Consider the following 21,533-nt stretch of genomic DNA (forward strand, 5'->3'; position numbering starts at 1 on the left):
GGTTTGGTCATGACATTACAACATGACTTGGGGCAGAGGGAGTGGGGGGGGGAATGAATAATAAGTTGCACTTCATTAAAATTAAAAATCCTTTAACTGGGGACAAAATTTTTTGTTGTACAAATAGAATTGAAATGCAAATTCCTATCTGAAGGAGAGAATACTGGGGTTTAAAATCACAGTAAAGTATAAAAGACTAATGGCAGATCCTTGCCTAGGTCATATTGTTTCCTTGCTGTGATACAGGTAAGGAGAAAGGAGATGAGAGCACCTGAATACAACTACTCATTTACAAGAAAATACAAAGAAAAAATACATGTGACATGTACAAGGAACAAAGTCTTATTCTAGGGATAAACATACCACTTCCACTTTAGCATCTTGAACATATGCCTTCTCAATGGACATAAGGAAATCTGATGGTTCAGGTCTTAAAATTAGATTAAATATTTCCTTGTTATCAACAGCCAAGGCAGTCTCCGTAAGTCTCAGATCCAATCCAGCAATCAATTCATAGCAGTAAATATTTTCATTATTTAAAAAGTTCAATCATGAAAGTAACTAACAAATCCAAGAACTACTTTTCTGAAAAATATCACTTTATAATATAAGCAAACATTCAGCAAATGCAATCAAGAAAAAAGGAAGAAACACAAAATGCAAGATATGGGAAATGGAAAGAAAACAACAGAAATCAAAATCCCCCCCCCAAAAAGATGACGTATATAATCTTTGCTTTCAACTCTCAAAAATTATTAAAGGGGATCCAGGTCACATCAGGGAGAGTAACCCTTCTCCAAAATCTCCTCCTCCCTTCCCTAGTTCTCCCGACCACTCAAAAAAGCTCCCACTTCCCAAATGACTCAAGGTCTTCTCCAAATGTTCACCTCCTGTATCTTCTTTCTCTTCCTCCCTTTTCATTATGTAGTTTGGTTTAGCTTCTCTGACTTCTTTTTGTTGCCTCTCCACTTCTCTCATTACTTGAATTCTCTACCACAAAGGATATCTGAAGCCAAAGTCCTGACCATTCTCCTCCTGATTTTCAGGTCCTATTTGCTCCTCCACTTCTCCTGATCTTTATGTCTGAAGTCTGGCTTCCAGGCCACAAAGCACTCACACATGAACTAACCTATAAACATTATCTCCCATTCCCACCCCATCAAAAATGTTTCCTGGAGTCCAAGTCAACACTGAAAATTAGCCCTCAGGAACCAAGAGGGTTCATTCCCAAAACTCAAGGATGGTTCAATATTTGGAAACCTAATATAACATGCCACATCAACATAACACAAGGGAAATCATGGGACTTCAATGGCTGCTGAAAGACATTTGTAAATACAAATAGGAAGTTGCTGTGCACAACAATTTTGAACAAAATGTAGTTGATATCTCTGTGAAAGAAACAGAGATTGAGGTTGTGGGCAAACAGAGAAAATCTAGTCTTCTAAATCTAGTGATAGGGAAATCAGATCCAGAATATGAATTACCTTCATCTGTGTCATTCTCAGGCCCAACTGAACCTGTTAAAGGCTTGGAATTTGGCCTTGCAGGATGTCTTTCCATCTATAGAGGACTGGAGAAGTGATATGACTTGTTAAAATTATTAGCCATTTTTGGCTTTACCAGTTATTAATATAAATTAACTGAATGTTGATTGCATTCCCTTGTGACCTATTACTTTTTTTAAATAAAACTTGGTTTTTCTCACATTCCCAAAAACATATTCACTGTAGCTAATTAGAAATATTCACAACATAATGAAATTTATGTTACCCACATTCTCACCATCCAGAAAAGACCACTAATTAACATTTTAGTATATATTCTCCCACCATGAGTTTGGGAATATCAGCATTCTTGGTGTTTAATAAAGACTTAAGTTTGTCACTGGTGTTAAAACAATCACTTCTGTGTCCCAAATGACTCAATGGGATATCAGAGGCTACTAGACTAAAGAATTTTAACAGACTCTTGAGACAAGAGTTTAAACATTTGTCTGCCCGCAAAACACAGTATTAGATGTTCTCCCATTGGTGGCAGAGTGAATTTCTGTAGTCGTTTGGAAAAATGCCCTACCAGACGGTTCAAAATAATCAGGGTCAAAGAGATGTACATACACATACACACACACACACACCAGCTGAGAACTTCTGCCCGACGAAATCGATAGATAATTGATTTGTATGAAAATGTATGTATGCTGAGAGACTCCATAGCTTTCACCTCTCAGAACCTGTGACTCCTTCAAAATGTCAGGAGCCCTGGTTTGTAAAGTTCTTTCCAGCTCTAATATTCTGGTACTATCTGAGATTGGGGCACTCATTCTGCCTGTTTAGAAGAGAGAAGCATTGAAAGAGCTGGAGGACAGAGGTGAAGCTAGGTTCTTTTATCAGAAAGAGGCTTTGGGGGAAACTGGCCCATGAAAAATGTACACACAGCCCTTTACCTTCTCTGTGGATCACCATCTCGCTTTGACAGTGCTTCCTCTAATATCGAACCATCAGAGAATTAAGTCAATGTAAAAATGATGCCACTTTTCAAAGCTATGCCCAGCAGAAATGTCTGTTCCCAGTGCTGCTTCCAGGTATACTTGTGACGAGAACAAGAGTTACTAACCTTGGGGTCAACTTAAGAAATGGGAGGAAACGAGATAGCATATTTTTCAATGCCTACCATGCACTTGACATGTCCAAGACCCTCCACTGTTAAGTGCCAGAATCAGACCTCAACCATGGCTCTAGCCAATTTTAGAGTCTATTTAACCTCCAAGCCAAATGGCCTCCTCTATCAATCATGTATGTTTTATATTCTTACCTACACCCTCGTTTTCTGTCAAACTTCTATCTTAATTAGGAGATCAGTTAAACACACATAAACCTTATTTTTAAAACCCCTCTATATTTTATTTTAAAACACTGATTCTAAAATATAAAAGTTACATAAAACTTCTTCCCCCCTGCAAAAAAAAAAGGACAAATTAAGACTTTATTGTTCAAACGCTGCCATCTGGTGGCCAAAGATAATAATCCCCCTAAAAATAGATCCTTCATAGAAAAGGTATGGAAAACCCCAAGAGCCTTTATCACCTTGTTTGTTAGCAAAGATTGATAATCTGGAACGTTATGTGGGAAAATACGAACATTTTTATGTTCCACTAATTCCGATCCATTACAGATACTATGCTCATAGAAATGCAAATCAAAACTACAATGAGGTATCACCTCACACCAGTCAGAATGGCCATCATCAAAAAAATCTACAAACAATAAATGCTGGAGAGGCTGTGGAGAAAAGGAACCCTCTTGCCCTGTTGGTGGGAATATAAATTGATACAGCCACTATGGAGAACATTATGGAGGTTCCTTAAAAAACTAAAAATAGAACTACCATATGACCCAGCAATCCCACTACTGGGCATATACCCTGAGAAAACCGTAATTCAAAAAGACACATGCACCCCAATGTTCACTGCAGCACTATTTACAATAGCCAGGACATGGAAGCAACCTAAGTGTCCATCGACAGATGAATGGATAAAGAAGATGTGGTACATATATACAATGGAATATTACTCAGCCATAAAAAGAAACGAAATTGGGCTTCCCTGGTGGCGCAGTGGTTAAGAATCCGCCTGCTAATGCAGGGGACACGGGTTCGAGCCCTGGTCCGGGAAGATCCCACATGCCACGAAGCAACTAAGCCCGTGCGCCACAACTACTGAGCCTGCGCTCTAGAGCCCGCGAGCCACAACTACTGAGCCCACGTGCTACAACTACTGAAGCCCGCGCACCTAGAGCCTGTGCTCCGCAACAAGAGAAGCCACCGCAATGAGAAGCCCTCGCACCGCAACGAAGTGTAGCCCCCGCTCACTACAACTAGAGAAAGCCTGTGCACAGCAACGAAGACCCAACGCAGCCAAAAATAAATAAAATTTTTTTTAAAAATAAATAAATTAATTAAAAAAAAAAAAAGAAACGAAATTAAGTTATTTGTAGTGAGGTGGATGGACCTAGAGTCTGTCATACAGACTGAAGTAAGTCAGAAAGAGAAAAACAAATATCGAATGCTAACACATATATATGGAACCTAAAAAAAATAAATGGTTCTGATGAACATAGAGGTAGGACAGGAAATAAAGACGCAGACATAGAGAATGGACTTGAGGACATGGGGAGGGGGAAGGGTAAGCTGGGCCGAAGTGAGAGAGTGGCATGGACATATATACACTACCAAATGTAAAATAGATAGCTAATGGGAAGCAGCCGCATAGCACAGGGAGATCAGCTTGTGCTTTGTGACCACCTAGAGGGGTGGGATAGGGAGGGTGGGAGGGAGACGCAAGAGGGAGGGGATGTGGGGATATAAGCATACGTATAGCTGATTCACTTTGTTATACAGCAGAAACTAACACAACATTGTAAAGCGATTATACTCCAATAAAGATGTTTAAAAAAAAAAAAAAAGAGAGATACTATGCTCATAGACAATGGCAGCAGGATATTTATCAGAATGTTTCCAAAAGCCAGATGCAGACTCCACAGACCACATGGTTGACAGTTAAATCCAGCTGCAACAGAAAGAGTTGTTTCCTATATGCTTTCAAAGTATGACACAAGGTTTCTCATTCAACAAAATTTTATTGGGATCCTATTATGTTCCAGGTACACTGAATTTTATTGGGTACATGTCAGAGAACCAAAGAAATAGCATCTGTTCTAGTGAACCTCATGGTCTGGTGAGAAACAGGGTCCCCACCCTGTAAGGTTGCACATTTGTGACCTACATGAGCCCCAGACTCAGGGGTGAGTGTGGGCTAAAAGCTTCCACCTGCAGAGGGTGCCTTTTTCTCATTCACATGAGACATACACTAACAGCTTCTCAGGTGGGGTATTCAGATAGGGGTGCCTATTGGGGCCTTTCTCCAAAATCTTGGGTCTCTTCCCTAATGCCTGACAAGCTGGAGGGATCACATTTTAGTATTTTACCTATTTCCTCCCCTTGCTCTGTCATGAACATTTTATAGCTGATTCACTTTGTTGTACAGCAGAAACACAACATTGTAAAGCAATTATACTCCAATAAAGATGTTAAAATATGGAAGGAAGGAAGGAAGGAAGGGAGAAAAGAAGGAAGGAATCAACACACACACACACAAAAGAATCCATCTGCTCAACTGGCTTTTCAGGCAACTCCCAAAGCCCCTTCCTCTGCCCTGGCCCTGGCCTCCTACCCCCGGAAGAGCAGCCAATGAAAGAGCAGCAGAGCTGGTGGTCTACTAGTGAGCCAGGACATGGAGGTGCCTCAGGACCCTGGCAACTCTAGCCAGTGTTGTAAGAGTGCATCCTACAGCTTCTGGAGAAGTTTCTGCAAAAGGTCCTTAGCGAGAAACTATTCAATTTGAATAGATAGTTTTTCCTCCAATCAAGGCAAACAGTACAGGCTGGGGGTCGGGGCAGTGGGTTGTGTCAACTTTCAACCTGTAGCTACCAGAAGCCCAGGATTGTCTGCCTCCGTTTTAGTCTTAGATCCCATGTCAATGGCATAGGGCTAAGGGAGCTACCAGCGTTTTGGAATGATGTGTGCAGTCCATGTGAGTGGTAAATATCTGTTGTTTTGCAAACTGCTCTTCTCTGTTCTGTGTAATTCTAGCGGGGCCATCAGTCCTGTGGCCCTCCACCCCTCTCGCCTCAAGACGGTCCTGTTCCTCAAAATGGCCAGAGTACGTCTCCTCCTAAGAGATACAGTGATTAGTCCAGAGATGAGTATGTGACCTAAGCAGAAGACTCAGGGTCCTTTCTATACTTGGGCAGGAATGTCAAGGAAAAGGACTGTCCTCTCTCTCTCTGAGGCCCATGGCTATTTTTGTTGCCCCCTGGAGAGAGTCAACACAGGAAAGCAGAAGTAAGAGACGGAAAGGGAAAGTTCTAATGATGTCACTTAAACCCCTAGATTCAGCTATGCCCTTTGCTCCCCACCATGGGTCCAGAATCAGCATAAACTGGGGCAGATGAAGACTTCTTTTAAAACTTACTTAACAGTTAAGGGCATGGATGTAAAGAATCTCTGTATTTTAGAAAGCTCATCTGCCAATTTTGATCTTAGAAAAAAAGGAGACCTTAGGGACACAGCAATAGAAGCTAACCGGCTGGAGCCTGAAGCAAGTTATAAGTCCCTCTTACTACTGGGAGGGACTTTAAGTATTATCTAGTCCAAAGCCCTGGTTTTAAATATGAGAAACCAAGACTGGAAGGGAAAAAGAACTTGCTGGAGAGAATACTCACTGAGGCCTCACAGGTCAGATGGGGTTAGTTTAGCAGAGAAGACTAGGATTGATGAGTGCTGTACCTGGGCCTTTCACGTTCATACTTGTTTAATCCTCACAGTCAATCAGGGATTACACATTTTAGCTCAGTTTCACAGATGATAAAATTGAGGCCAGAGAGGTTAAATGACTACTCCAGTGTCACACAGCTAACATGTGACAGAGCTGAGCTTCAAATACAAGCCTAAGCCTTTTTTTTTTTTTTTGGCTGCGTTGGGTCTTCATTGCTGCACGCAAGCTTTCTCTAGTTGCGGCGAGCGGGAGCTTCACTTCGTTGCAGTGCACGGGCTTCTCATTGCGGTGGCTTCTCTTGTTGCGGAGCACGGGCTCTAGGCACACGGGCTTCATTAGTTGTGGCTTGCGGGCTCTAGAGCGCAAGGCCTAAGTCCTTTTATTCCTACTCTACCTTTAGATAAAGAAAATATGCAAGACAAGAAACAAGTGGGATTTAGCACTGATGCCATTCCTTATTCTTAAATAAGATGTCAGTACCCTGAGCGCATCTGGGAAGAGTCAAGAAGACTTCCAATACAGGCCAAGATCTGGTTTAAATTGCTAAATGAAACCTTTAAACCTCCAAGTCCCAGTAGCCTTCTAAAAAATGACAAAGTTGAAATAGATGGTCTCAAAATAAATTTGCAAAATGGAACAGGCAAAAGGAATTGAATAGTGAGTGGCCCAGAATCCTAGAACTCCTTTCCCACTGCCCCATGCCCAGGCTGTTTCCTTCCCCGAGGTCTGGGTAGAGAGCAACTGCCAAGAGAGGAACTCTCAGGCATTTGAGGATGTCACTGATTTGATGAGTCATTTGACAATTGCTTACATACTGCTCACGTACCAGCCCCTCCCTGAGTCGGAAGCATCAGAACTCTACTCATTAGGAGACTCTAAGACCCAAAGCTCATTCCTTGGTGGTAGCTTGTTTGCTAAAAAAAAAAAAAAAAAAAAGTTAACAGATTAAGATATAAATAATAGATTACTCCATTTCAGAGAAGCTAATGGACTTTGAGAGCCCTTTCCTCCAGCTCCAACTTATGATTTGTTCAAAGCCTATTCTTCATGCTACCATGTAAGACTTGATCAGTTTCAGGTTCCAGTTCAGCTCTGTCACATCTTACCTACCTTCTCTTTCAGCAAGAGAAGAACTCAATTGTAAATGTGCCTTCTTGACTAGAGTTTAAAGTATCCATCCATATTCAACTGCTTTATTTTAATAAAACTGCTGTCTTGCCTGGCTATGATAGGGCCAAGATAAAAGAGGATAGTCCTAATGGAGAAAATACTACGACCTGGCATCACAAATGTGATTTACATGCTTTTGGTCTATTTTTTCATGCCAGTATGCCCTGTACCTTGAGAAGACTCCACCCAATTGCAATGCAGTGATAAATCTGGGTTAAACAGGCAAAGAAAGGTAATTTTTTCTAGTGATAATGTCAACAATAGCCCACCTGGGGGAGGGGATGACGTGGGGCCTATACACCTCAATATTTTGCATCCTTTTTCTGGCCCCTCCAAGTCATTATTTACGTTTGTTCTTCTAAAAGAGCTATCATTCAAGCTCACTGAGTAGCCTGGCTGAACAAAGAATTTAGAGGTGGCCACCTCACTTCCAAATTTTCCTTCATTATCTCTCACATATTATACTGTCTGTGATACAGTCTCTCCTTGGTTGCAGTTTATCAAATATTCTCATCTTGATTTTCATATTGATATGCTAAACTATATAACATTATTGATTAGGTGGAAAATTAAATTGAATCCTTCTGCAGTATCTATTTCTTAAAGTTCACTGGGCACTTTATCTGAAATTTAGTTAAATGTTCTGTAATTCTCAAGTACACTGGCTGGGGCCTCAGTAAAATCTCTGCCTTAGTTTAACAGTACAAGCTGCTACAAGCTGTACTGGGTCTTCAGACTTGAGATACAATCATGGTGCAGCTGATCTATTTGTGCAGATGATCGGTACAGTTTTCCCCTAGACATTCATTTTGGTAAAGTAGATTCAATGTCATTTATTCATTCATTCATTCATTTAGCCGTGCGGCATGTGGGATCTTAGTTCCCCAACCAGGGATCGAACCCGCACCCCCTGCATTGGAAGTGTGGAGTCTTAACCACTGGACCAGCAGGGAAGTCCCAATTCAATGCCTTTTAGATAGCTTATGATGAGTGTCAGCCAAGGTTCCCAAAGCCCTCAGACCCACTGAGGATCTCCCTGTTTCCCAAGACTTCTGCCTGAGTGTGGTGGCTAAACTGCAGCCAGCAGTTCCAGGGTCCAGATTCCAACTCCAGCCAGAGGCCCCCAGGATGTGTATGTACTAAAGGGCTGAGGAAGGAGCACTGAGACCAAAGGAGAGCATCCCAGAAACATCCTGGAGATGGGATCTGGCCCCTTGTCTTCCACAGTGATCACAGACACCTCCTGAAATCCCAGACACATGATGAACCTTTTCACCAGAGCAGAGGTTCGTAAGTTGAGGTCCACAGACCACTAGGGAGTCTATGGAAGCACTTCAGGGACTTTATAAACTCCCTATTAATGCATATAAAATGTGTATATATACATTATCCTGGGGAGCAGGCTTGATGGCTTTCATCATTTTTTTTTTTCAGCCGCACCACACAGGTTGCAAGATCTTAGTTCCCCGACCAGGGATTGAACCCGGGCCACCACAGTGAAAGCACCAAGTCCTAACCACTGGACCACCAGGGACTTCCCTATCATATATTTTTTTTTAATCTAGTCTATGGAAGAGCTCTGTGGAAGTCTCCAAGTTGGCATTACTGGGACAAAGAGAGAGGCAGTTAGGCCAATTCTGTCACAGACGAGCCCTGAATCTCTGATATCTAGCCATATCCAATGTATGTGATGAAACTCCAGGAAATGTCACTGAACCTGCAGAGACTCTTAATGACCATCCCAAGTATGGCCTGGTCCCTGAAGGGACTATTCATCCCTGGATATCAAAGAGACAAACCCAGGAGAGGAAAAAACATATATGCTCTGAGTCTACGGCTAGCTACATTCATCAGGGTCCCAAGCCAAGCCTCTGAAACTGACCTCTGGGCAGGAAGAGGGGAATGGGAGCCATTGAAGAGGAGTAGTCATCAGCTCAACTTGGCTCCTAAGAGCCTGGGGCCAGAGGGGCTCCCTCCAACCCCTGCAGAAAGGAAGGGGCTGGTGGCTACAGCCAGTCACTCTCCCTCATCTAATGCCCAAGGTCTTCCTGGATCCTGAAATAACATTGACCCTGCAGAGGGAAGGAAGACCCATAACTGGCCCAGAAAGCCAACCAGAAAATACAGTATGTGCCCTGGCAGGACACAGCCTAATCTGGAAGCTTCAGAAATGCAAGGTGTTTTGAAGCCAAGGGCTGATTTATACTCTGGTTCTCAAATTTTAGTATGAATAAAGATCATCCTGAATGTTTGTTATATAGTGTTGATTCCTAGACTCAGGGGATTGTGATTCAATAGTTCTGGGGTAGAACCCAGGTATTTATATTTTTTAAAAGGAAACTAGTAATTCTGGTCTCAGGAGTCCATGGAGTATACCTTTAGAAACAGAGTTTCTCTGGGTTCTAAGGCATCAGATGTGGAGAAGGGGATAGATCAAGTGAACCCTCTTTCCCAATCCCCACCATTCCCCCCACCAAAATAAAAGCAGAGGCTTCCAGTTACCATTTATCGAGCCCTTCTCTGTGCCAGATACTATGCTAAATCTTTTACATGGATTATTCTATTTAATGCTTATAACCCTGAAGTTCAGGGAAAATAAGTAATTTGCCTAAGATCCCTCAGCTCTGAGTACCTGAGCCAGGATTGAAACCCAGATCTGAATCCAGAGTCTGACATCCTGACATCAAAGGAAAAGCTATGAAGCCACATCCCCTCCACAGGGTCGAGGGAGAAGGCCATGGGCCACAGGGTAAGGAGGCAACCACTGCAGGAGAGGAAGCAGACAACTGGGCAGGCTCAAAGGTCCAGAGTTGAGCCAGAGAGAAGGAACTATTTATTGGATAAGGAACTATTTATGGATAAGCTGGGCTGATAAGATAAGGACTACATTCCTGGAATGCAGAAGGAACAGAGGACAGAGACGAAAAATGTTGGACAAAAGGGCTTTAAAGGAAATGACCAGCCTCAGAGAAATCAACGAAAGCCATGGAAACTTTTGGTCAGCACGGGCCCAAGGCCCCTGCGGGTCTATGACCTCTGCTGGTTAGTACTGCATTTTACTGTTCAGCTGAGAGGGAAAATAATGAGTTCAATGCACCAGAACCAAGACCAACTTTGGAGCCCAGGATCTTTTACAGATTCTTAGATCTTCATCCTTTAAAGGGGCATAACAATAGTACTTACCCCATGGGGCTTCCCTGGTGGCGCAGTGGTTGAGAATCTGCCTGCCAATGCAGGGGACACGGGTTCGAGCCCTGGTCTGGGAAGATCCCACATGCCGCGGAGCATCTGGGCCCGTGAGCCACAACTACTGAGCCTGCGTGTCTGGAGCTTGCGCTCCGCAACAACAGAGGCCGCGACAGTGAGAGGCCAGTGCACCGCGATGAAGAGTGGCCCCTGCTTGCCACAACTGGAGAAAGCCCTCGCACAGAAACGAAGACCCAACACAGCCAAAAATAAATAAATAAATAAATAAATAAAATCAAAAAAAAAAAATAGTACTTACCCCAGAGTTACATACAGTAAGAAGTAAAAGAGATCATTTGGATAGAGTACTTAACATAATACCAGAAACAAAGGAGCTGGACAAGTGTTAGCTGCTATAATCACTAATTACTACTAATTATGACTATACCCTTGCTCACCAAAAAACCACTGTGGCATCTTGTTTATTTGTGAAAGACACAGGTCAAATATGGTCTCTGTGGATTGAGGTTTTTCTCTCTTCAGAGAGAAGTTATTGTTAAGATGTTCTTTTTTTTTTTTTTTACAAACAAGAGCAAAAAATGTCACACCGCCACATAGATCAACAACTGATCAAAAATCATGTTTCAGACTTCCCTTCACCTTTAGTTTTGATGTTATCCAAAAAGTAACTTAATCCAACTGTTCCATCCAAATTTGTTCTGAGGGAAAAGTGAAGCAATGGGGTTCTGTGCAACTTTTCATTCAACAACTATCTTTTTGTGCATCAGAGCTGACTTTGTGACTATTACCTGAACTCCTGATAGTTTTCAATTACCTAAGAGAGATACCCCAAACAAATGAACTTTATTTTCAGACAACAGATCTAAGCAAGACACCAAGAAGACTTGACAGCTGAACTGTGATGAACATATGGCCGAGTATTTCCATACCATCCAGGAACTCCTCATATTAGAAGAAAACTCCATCCTTCTACCCGCTCACCTAGCCTGTTTGCTCAGAGTGAAGGAGAACCGATGAGACAGACTTCCTGGGGAAAGCAGCATTTGGGTGGTTTGGGATAGAAAGCAATGAAGGGGACAGAAGAAACTAAGTCTCCCTATGAAGGAGGGAAAGAGAGAGAATATTACAGACCAGATTAACATCAGAGAACAAGACCAATCAGTGCCTTCGGGATAAATAAGAGACCATTCTGGCTGCTCTGATGAAAGGGTACCACCTGCCTCTGAGGAGGGAGGATAAATGTAAGAAACAGAAATATATAAGCAGCCCTCTGCCTCTATATCCTGTGTTTGATCAGTTTGAACATGGCTTTGCTCCCATTAGTCAGATCTGATGTGGCTCCTGGAGATGGTGGGCCAGGCCTATCCCAACCACCCTCACCAGAGGACACATCCATGACAAACCCTAATTCCTGAACTATTCAAGTCGCCCCATATTGTGGCCACTCAGGAACAGAACAAGCTTTGAAAAAAAAAAAATTGCATGTTTTAATTCAAGAAATAAAAGTTCACACAAAATCCAGAACAGGTGTCAGGAATTTGCTCGAAACAATCAGCCACACCTGCTGCAGAAGTTCAGGCTCCACAGAATCACTTTGGCCAGTGTTTCCTGAGATGCACTTTCAGCTGAGGAATGGAAGGCAGCAGCTGCTGGCACTCATGACAACGGAGGGGCAGCTTCAAGAGCTCACACATCCCATCTTGGACAGACACTCTGCCAGCCTCTTGTACCATCTCAATCACAGCTGCAAGCAAGGAAATAGAGTTTAGAGCCCAGATACAAAAAAAAAAAAGAAAGAAAGAAAGAAAGGAAGGAAGGAAGGAGGGAAGGAAGGAGAAAGAAAGAAAGAAAGAAAGAGGAAGGAAGGAAGAAAAAGAAAGAAAGAAAGAAACAAAGAAAGAAAGAAGGAGGGGGGGAGGGAGGGAGGGAGGGAGGGAGGGAGGGAGGGAGGAAGGAAGGGAGGAAGGAAGGGAGGAAGGAAGGAAGGGAGGAAGGAAGGAAGAAAATCTGACTCCCAAATATGCCAGGTATCCTTAAAGTTAGTAAACTTGAGGTTACATTCACTACTGGGAAAATGGGCTCAGTCAGGTTCTAAATCTGAGCAACTTATTTCTGAGATGACTACATTCCTTCAGGATACACTCTAAGCAATCCATGTTACTATGTCAAAGGCTTATTATCACAGGGCTTTACCCCTAGTTAGCCCTTGGTCAATGGTAGCTGTCATCATTAACATCCCAGCATGATGAAGTTCCATAGTATACACACTGGGAAATGCTTCCTTCTGTATACACAGCCTTCCCCTGTTAAGTAACCACTCTTGATGGAAGGCAGCCCCCAAGTTCCTCCTAGCTGCTGGCAGAAGGAAGAAATAACTGTTTACAGCTTTCAGATCCCTGAACTCCAGTAATTCTCAGGACAACCTCTGAAGTCCCCCATTGTTAAAATAAACAATCTTTTTTAGACCCTGACATAACAGCATTCTAAGTCCCCTAAGAAGGCTGCTCACAGCAAAGTGGCAATCCTACTACAATCCAAATAACACAGTTTCTTTTAATGGGGCTCTCTGTACAGGCAACACAAAGTTGTACAAGGGTTTTTGAAGCCAAGTTATTTTGGGAAACAAATGAATCAAGTATAAGAACAACTGAGAAGGGCCCTGGTGGGGCAGTGGTTAAGAATCCGCCTGCCAATGCAGGGGTCATGGGTTCGATCCCTGATCTGGGAAGATCCCACATGCTGCCGAGCAACTAAGCCCGTGCACCACAACTACTGAGCCTGCACTCTAGAGCCTGCAAGCCACAACTACTGAGCCCGCGTGCCACAACTACTGAAGCCCGCGCACCTAGAGCCCGTGCTCTGCAACAAGAGAAGCCACCGCGATGAGAAGCCTGCGCACTGCAATGAAGAGTAGTCCCCTCTCGCCCCAACTAGAGAAAGCCCGTGCACGGCAACAAAGACCCAATGCAGCCAAAAATAAATTAATTAATTAATTTTAAAAAAAAAAGAACTGAGAAAATGAAACAAATGTAAAAACCAAAGAACACCGTTTACCTTGTGATTCGAGGAAGTATTCGGTATTGAAAGAATTCCAGTGTTTTTTGTTTTTAAGGCAAGGAGAATCAAAATCCTGGCTGATCACATGAAGGTGTACATGGCTAGTTGAGAGGAAACAAAGATTGACCATTAAACCCAGCTTAATCAAAATGACAAAAAGTATGGGTATGTAAAATATTGATAGTGTTTCCATTTAACTCCACTCATTCATTCATTCACTTAAGACTATTTAAAGCAACCTAAATGTCCATCGACAGATGAATGGATAAAGAAGATGTGGTACATATACACAATGGAATATTACTCAGCCATTAAAAGGAACAAATGGGGTCATTTGTAGAGACATGGATGGACCTAGAGACTGTCATACAGAGTGAAGTAAGTCAGAAGGAGAAGAACCAATATATATTAATGCATATATGAGGAATCTAAAAAAAATGGTATAGATGATCTTATTTGCAAAGCAGAAATAGAGACACAGACGTAGAGAACAAACGCATGGACACCGAGAGGGGAAAGGGGATGGGATGAATTGGGAGATTGGGATTGACATGTATACACTGGTATGTATGGAATAGATAACCAGTGAGAGCCTGCTGTATAGCGCAGGGAACTCTACTCGATGCTCTGAGGTGACCTAGAGAGGAGGGAAAACCAGAAGGGAGGGGATATGTGTATATATATGGCTGATTCACTTCACTGTACAGCAGAAAGTAGCACAACATTGTGAAGCAACTATACTCTAATTTAAAAAAAAAAAAAAAGACTATTTACTGCTCATTAAGTACCTACTCGGGCCAAGCACTGTACCAGCACTGGGAATTTAGCAGTGAACAAAATGGGAAAGGCCTATGCCCTTACAGAAATTATATTCTAATGAGGGGAGAGAAATAATAAATAAGTAAACAGATAAACAAGGAAAATTCAAAATGTTAACATTGCTAAGAAAAAAATAAAACAGGGAAATGGGATAGAGAGTGCCGGAGGGTAGAGGCTGCCTCTTTAAGTAGCTAGGGTGTCCAGGGAAGGCCTCTCCCAGGCAGTGATTTGAGCTGAGAAAGCAGTCATGAAAGCAAAGATCTGAAAGAGTGTTTCAGGGAGTGGGGAGACCAAGTGTGAAGGCCCTGAAAAAGGGCTTGGTGCAACCAAGGAGCAGAAAGGAAATATGACTGGAATGGCTGGAAACAAGGAGCAGGGACTAGGTAGGAGCCAGATCATAAAGGGTCTTATAAGTTGGCAGAGGGTTTGCATTTTATTCTGATTACACTGGGGAACCACTGAAGGATTTTAAGCAGGGGAGTCCTGTTATCTGATTGACACTTTAAAAGATCACTCTGGCTACTGTGTGGAGAAAGGACTGTAGAAAGGGTAAGGATGGATACAGAGAGACTAGTTAGGAGGCTGCTGCAGCAGTCCAGGCCAGAAATAATCATGTTTTAGACAGGAGCTATAGCAGTCGAGATGACAAGAAGCAATCCAATTCTGAATATATTCCGGAATAGAACCAACGGGACCAACTAATGGATTGGATGTGGGTTTGGGGAGGTGCCACTTGCTGAGATGAAGAAGCTTCAGGAAAAGCACGTTTGAGGAAGAAAACCAAGAGTTTGCTTTTGGACTTGTTAAACCAAGTAGGATGACTTTTTGTATAGCTTTGACTCTTAGAATCAGTAATATTTCACATTCCCCCAATAAATCATCAAAACCAACCAGTGCCGTGTGGGAATTTAAAATGGAATATAAGCAGTAACAAATAAACCTAACTGTATTACAAATGAAAAGGGAACCACACTGAAGGGGGTCAGGAAGAAAATAACTACCTAATTAAGTTTGGAACACAGTATTTTGACTGGATTCTGTAAAGATAAAAAGAACATTGTACAAAGACTGGAATCAGAAGCATCAGCGTGAGCTCATGGCTTTCCACATACATGTACAGGCAGGTAAACAGAGAGGTGTCTGTATCTGTGTGGGTTAGGATTCATGCATGTATTTCCTGGCTCCATCTGCTAAGAGGACCTAGAAGCAAAGACACTCTGGAACCAACCACTTCTCTCTGCAGAAACCTCGTGCCCTAGTCTTGGCTTATAAATGTCATTATCCACTAAAAGGAACTAGGGTTCTTTGGAAAAGTGGTTCATTCCAGGGCTAGAACAGGAAAAATATAAGATAAGCCTGGAACATCTTGTTCCAAAAAATAAGGAGCCAGAAAATAAGGAAGAGCTCAAAAAATGTTTGGGGCACGTCAAAGTGATACAGGAGCCAATCTAAGGAATTTCCAATGACCAAAGCTGGAACAATTTGAGCAATAAACAGAGATAGATTAAATTAAATCCTATAGACTAAAATAAATATCCATGAGTCCATACGTGTATTGAATAAATACATAATGGGGGAGAAGGGACAGCTCTTCCACACGGAGGAATTCCAATTAATAAATTAGAAGGAATGAGGGAAACAAAATTACCATTAGGTAAACACCATAATAATAACTGTTGCAGGCAAGATCCACCAATAGATGCTAAAATCACTGGGCAAAAGTTTGAGGAGAAAATATATAGTAGCATAGTCTTAAACATCTCCCCCCAAGATATTCATCAATTACAAGGGAAAAATAATAACTTTGAGTAGAGAAACCTGGCAGACACCACCTCAACAGAGTGATCAAGGTGAATATCATGAGCAACAAACCATCTCGACATCATACACTCCTTGATATGATGCACTGAGAAGGACACACATCATTTCTGTGGTATATTGGCAAAAAAAACAAACAAACAAAAAAAACGCATAACCTCAATCTAGTCATGAAAACACATCAGACAAACTCAAATTGAGAGCCAACCCATAAAACAACTAGTCAGTACTCATCAAAAGTGTCAAAGTCATGAAAACCAGAAAAGGAGGAGGAACTGTCACAGATCAGGGAGACTAAGGAGAGACAACAAATAAATGCAATGTGGGATCCTGGAGCAGAAAAAAATGGAAAGAAAAATGGCTGAAATTCGAATAAGGTCTAGAGTTTAATTAGTGGTGATACTATGGAAGATCTTTGTTCTACTTCATACTTCCAGTTTTATATTTTCTAAATTGAAAATATATTACTTTTACAATAGAAAAAATATTTAATTTATTACCTTTTCCTTCCTATCTTTAATTTATTCAAAATGATATCATAAAGAGTGATCATAAAAGGATATGTAACAGGAAACTTTACTTACTGGTCATTTTGCTTCCCACCCACACCAGTCACAGCTCTTGCCTTTAGCATTCTCCTTAGCACAACAGCAGATGCAGAAATCGGACGTGTGGACACCGGGTGGGAAGCAGGGGGTGGGATGAATTGGGAGATTAGGATTGACATATATACACTACCATGTGTAAAACAGATAACTAGTGGGAACCTGCTGTATAGCACAGGGAGCTTAGCTCGGTGCTCTGTGGTGACCTCAATGGGTGGGATGGGGGCGGGGGAAGGGAGGTCCAAGAGGGAGGGGATATATGTATACATATAATCGATTCACTTCATTGTACAGCGGAAACTGACACAGCATTGTAAAGCAACTATACCTCAATTAAAAATTTTTTTAAAAAAGGTATGTACACCATGATTACTACGTGAAAAGGGCTTTGTGATCGAGGGCTGTTAGTCATGAGCTCTGCAGCATTAGGGAAATAGGATTATGGGTGACTTTTTGCCCTAAATTTTTTTTTTTTTTTTTTTTTTAAACAGACAAGATTCTTGCACTCAGGCAGCCTTCCCTGACTAAACAATTTAAATTTATTTATTTATTTATCCATGGCTGTGTTGGGTCTTCGCCTCTGCGCGAGGGCCCTCTCCAGTTGCGGCAAGCGGGGCCCACTCCTCATCGCGGTGCGCGGGCCTCTCACTATCGCGGCCTCTCCTGCTGCGGAGCACAGGCTCCAGACGCGCAGGCTCAGCAGTTGTGGCTCACGGGCCTAGTCGCTCCGCAGCATGTGGGATCCTCCCAGACCAGGGCTCGAACCCGTGTCCCCTGCACTAGCAGGCAGATTCCCAACCACTGCGCCACCAGGGAAGCCCCCCTAAATTTTTGAATAAGGTTTTAACAATTAAAAAAATATTTTTTTAATGAGATACAACATAACTTCCACCCAGTGACCTAGCAATTCCACTTCTGGGTATTTATACAAGAGCAAAAAAATGAAGTATATCTGATATACACAACAACATGCATGAATCTCAAAATCCATTATGCTGACCAAAAAAAGACAGAAAAAGAGTATACATTGTATGATTCCATTTATATGAAGTTCTAGAACAGACAAAACTAATCTATGCTGAAAGAAAGCAGAACAACACTTGGGGATTGAGGGGAGGATTGCAAGAAAGGAGCACAAGGGAACTTCCTGGGATATGATAGAAACGTTCTGTATCTTGATCACAGTGATAGTTACATGGCATATACATCAAGACTGATCAAACTATAGATCTTATTGTGCAGTTTATTGTATTTAAGTCATGCCTCAATTTAAAATAAAGAGTATTGATGGGGAAAAAATATGGCACAAAAATTTTACTTGTTAAAGTGACCAGTAATCTAGGTCATAATTACCCACCTAACAAAATGTGAAGACTGTTAGGTGGTTAAATAAAATAACCAAAAGAAATTCTGACACATACTACAATATGGATGAACCTCGAAGACATTATCCTAAATGAAATAATCCAGCCACAAAACAACAGATACTGTATAATTCCACTTATATGAGGTACCTAGGGAAGTCAAATTCATAGAAACAGAAAGTAGAATGGTGGTTGCCAAGGGCTGGGGGGAGGAAGGAATGAGAGGTAGTTCAGGAAGATGAAAAAAGTTCTAGAAATAGATGGTGGTGATGGTTGCACAACAATGTGAATATACTTAATGCCATTGAACTGTACACTTGAAAATAGTTAAAATAGTAAATTTTATGTTATGTATATTTTACCACCCAAAAAAAAAAACCAGCCTAAGATAAAGACTCAGAAACCCAATCACTCTGCTTATCTTGTTGCTTAGCTCAAAAGAACTGGAGATCTGCTTTGCTTGCATTCCTTGAAAAGAATCAATCATTCCTTTCTGAATCCTTCTGGGTATGAGCCAAAGGAAAACAGGCTCTACACTTTTTTCTCATTTTATTTTAAATCTTAGATCTACTAGGCTGTCATGAAAGAATTCAGTGATGCTTGCCTCCTTCAAAGCAATGGTCCCTAATCATTTAGGGGTTATAGATGTTTCCGAAAAATCTGATAAAAGCCACTGACCACAGCTCTTCACCCGATGGCAATGAAGCTGCTTCATCTAGTTCATAAGTTAGGCTCTCAGAGTTTACACTTTGAGAAGAACAAAGAACTGTATGTTATCGAATTATAAGCAGAAGTAGGAACTCAAGGCTTACAAGCAAGTCAGGCAGGAGGGTTGAAGTTTCAGCCCACCTGCCTTGGAAACACCCCACCCTACTCCCGTGGACCTCAGGGCTATGAGCACAGTCAGCAGACCCAGGCTGAATCCATCTGTCCACCTAGATAGAACCAGGACGCACCAGCACTCCCCACAAGGCTTACCTCATGCTGGGAATGGCATGGTAGCCCAATCGGAAGCGGAGTTTGCTAGACCCAGCAAAGTCTGCAATCACTTTTTCCCCCACAGTGTGCATGTGTCTGAGGAGCTCAAGGTGTTCTCCGGTCACAGCCTTCAGACTGGAAATGGAGGCCCATGGTAAGACCAGCCAGTGGTGACGAGCCTTGGGGTATTTATCCTTAATCACCACCACCTGCTCATCTTTGTAAACCTAGCAGAGGGGCACAAGAGAAGGAAACGGACATCTACAGCTCATCTTGTGTGGGCCAGATACTGTCACATTCATTAACTCACTTAATTCCCACCACAATCTTGTGCAGAAGGTCTTAGTATCCCAATTTTGACCGATGAAAGCACAGAGACTCAGATAAGTTGAGTGTCTTGCGCCAGGTCACATAGTTATCAGTACTAAGTGGGAAGTCTAGGATTCCAACACAGATCTAGTTGACTCCAGTCTGTGTTTTCAGTCACCACACTACACAGAACACACAGAAGAGGCACAGCACAAAATAGTTCCTGAGGATCTGATGTAAAACCCCTGCAGGCATGAATTCAAATGCACCCTTCTCACTCTAACACAGCAGACCACATGACACATGCAAGTGTGCTCCAAGAAGCCCTATCAGATCTTGCCCCTTGTCACCCCAGGATGTAATTTAAGAACAAAGACTCCTCCCAGGATGATGCCTGACTATTAATCCCAGTGTAGCCCAGTAATTACAGTCACTATACATTATCCGACACTCTGTTGAAAGAGACCACACTAAGGTTAACACAACTTCCCTTATAATAGTACCCAGAAGTTTAGGAGGAACAAAGCAGAAGGGATATTCATTTGAAAAACTTGGCTTCTCTCCAAAGAATTCCAGTTGCTAACTTACTGACAATGAGAAAAGCCACTTGATCTCACAAAATAGTCCAATAAAATGAATCTCACTCAGAAGGACTGATCTTCTTTGATTTCATTTGTAGTTATGAACTCTGTGGAGTGATCATTTAAAACGTGAAATGTATTTCAATGCCAAAATTTTATTCTGACCTGCATTTTGGGGTCCTCCATTGAAATCTTCAAGCCTTGACTCCAGTGGCCCAATGATTCCTAGAGCAAAAAGGGGCAATGTAAATCACAAATGCGATAGTTAAATTTGGCAGTAGTTAATACTGGACATCAGCAAAGTCCAACCAAACTTGGAAATAAGGTCAGTCTTTAAGAATTAAACTGTATCTCTTTACCTCAATCTTTTCCTTTATAAACCATAAGCCATTCCCATTTTCTTCCCATATTCAGAGCTGCATGTCTAGACAGAGGTTGGAAACACCAGAGTGTGAATTGCATCTTCTTTGCCCTCTCCCACTCCATCTACAGCCTAAGTTTCCACTTTGACATCAGGATGTGAATCACATGATCTATGAAGAATGTTCCAATCTTAACCTTCTATAGATATACACTGACCCATTTTAGCAGCTCAGTGTTAAGCACACTGCCATTATCACCCTACCTTCAAGGGGCTTACCTCAGGAATTCAAGAGAAAAGTACGTAAAGGGATAGTCACCCAACTGACTGGTGACACAAACAAGTGACTTTTTCATCATGGTTAATAACCCCTTAGGCATGTCTGGGCTTTACTGCGTACAAAACAATTAAGTAGTCATTACACCTCATTTAATCTCCACATCATCTATCAAGCACACTACCCTCACCTTTTTGGTGGATGCATCTTTCTCCTTCTTTGGGGGCACAGAGCACTGGCTAGGGTTGCTCCCAGGTTCTAGTCCTGTACTGGGCTCAGCTTCCTGGGCAGCATCCCTTTCTACAGAATCACTGTTGCCTGACCTCTTTCTCTTCCTGTGTGTTTCCAGGCCAGGGTTCTTTGTCTCTTCCTCAAACTCTATGATATATGGATAAAGTTCATTCACCAGGTGGAGGACCTGGCCAGGCTGCAGCTTCACCTCTTGGTCTTTCCCAATTATGAGTGAGTCAATGCTGGTGGGATTGACCCCTACCTATGGAATAATCAGAAAATAATTACAATAATAGCAATAACACCATTAGCAATATAGCTACTCCTATGTTCACCACTTACTATGTGCCAGGCACTGTGCTTAATATTCACTTCTGTTACTCTGCCACTTCCACACGTGACAGAGAAGCCTTTATTGGCTG

The 21,533-nt window shown here is 42.1% G+C and overlaps 1 protein-coding gene across 5 annotated transcripts in view; it reads right to left on the bottom strand.

The window, feature by feature from the left end:
• The window catches only part of APTX (aprataxin), a 99,314-nt gene that overhangs the window by 70,201 nt on the left and 7,580 nt on the right, over positions 1-21,533 (bottom strand). For 2 of the 5 annotated variants that reach the window (XM_061199156.1, XM_061199158.1), the window contains exons 4-8: positions 21,071-21,373; positions 20,408-20,467; positions 19,353-19,579; positions 13,766-13,869; positions 12,174-12,455 (exon numbers count right to left, since the gene is read on the bottom strand). In XM_061199156.1, the coding sequence (XP_061055139.1) occupies positions 12,301-12,455; positions 13,766-13,869; positions 19,353-19,579; positions 20,408-20,467; positions 21,071-21,373 (849 nt within the window). In that variant the 3' untranslated portion in view covers positions 12,174-12,300. Of the gene's footprint in view, positions 1-7,076; positions 7,249-12,173; positions 12,456-13,765; positions 13,870-19,352; positions 19,580-20,407; positions 20,468-21,070; positions 21,374-21,533 lie in introns of those variants that run through there. The other 3 variants (XM_061199153.1, XM_061199155.1, XM_061199157.1) reach the window with 3 other exon arrangements.

The sequence above is a fragment of the Eubalaena glacialis genome, chromosome 9 (genome assembly GCF_028564815.1).
Source record: "Eubalaena glacialis isolate mEubGla1 chromosome 9, mEubGla1.1.hap2.+ XY, whole genome shotgun sequence".
Taxonomy (NCBI): Eukaryota; Metazoa; Chordata; class Mammalia; order Artiodactyla; family Balaenidae; genus Eubalaena; species Eubalaena glacialis.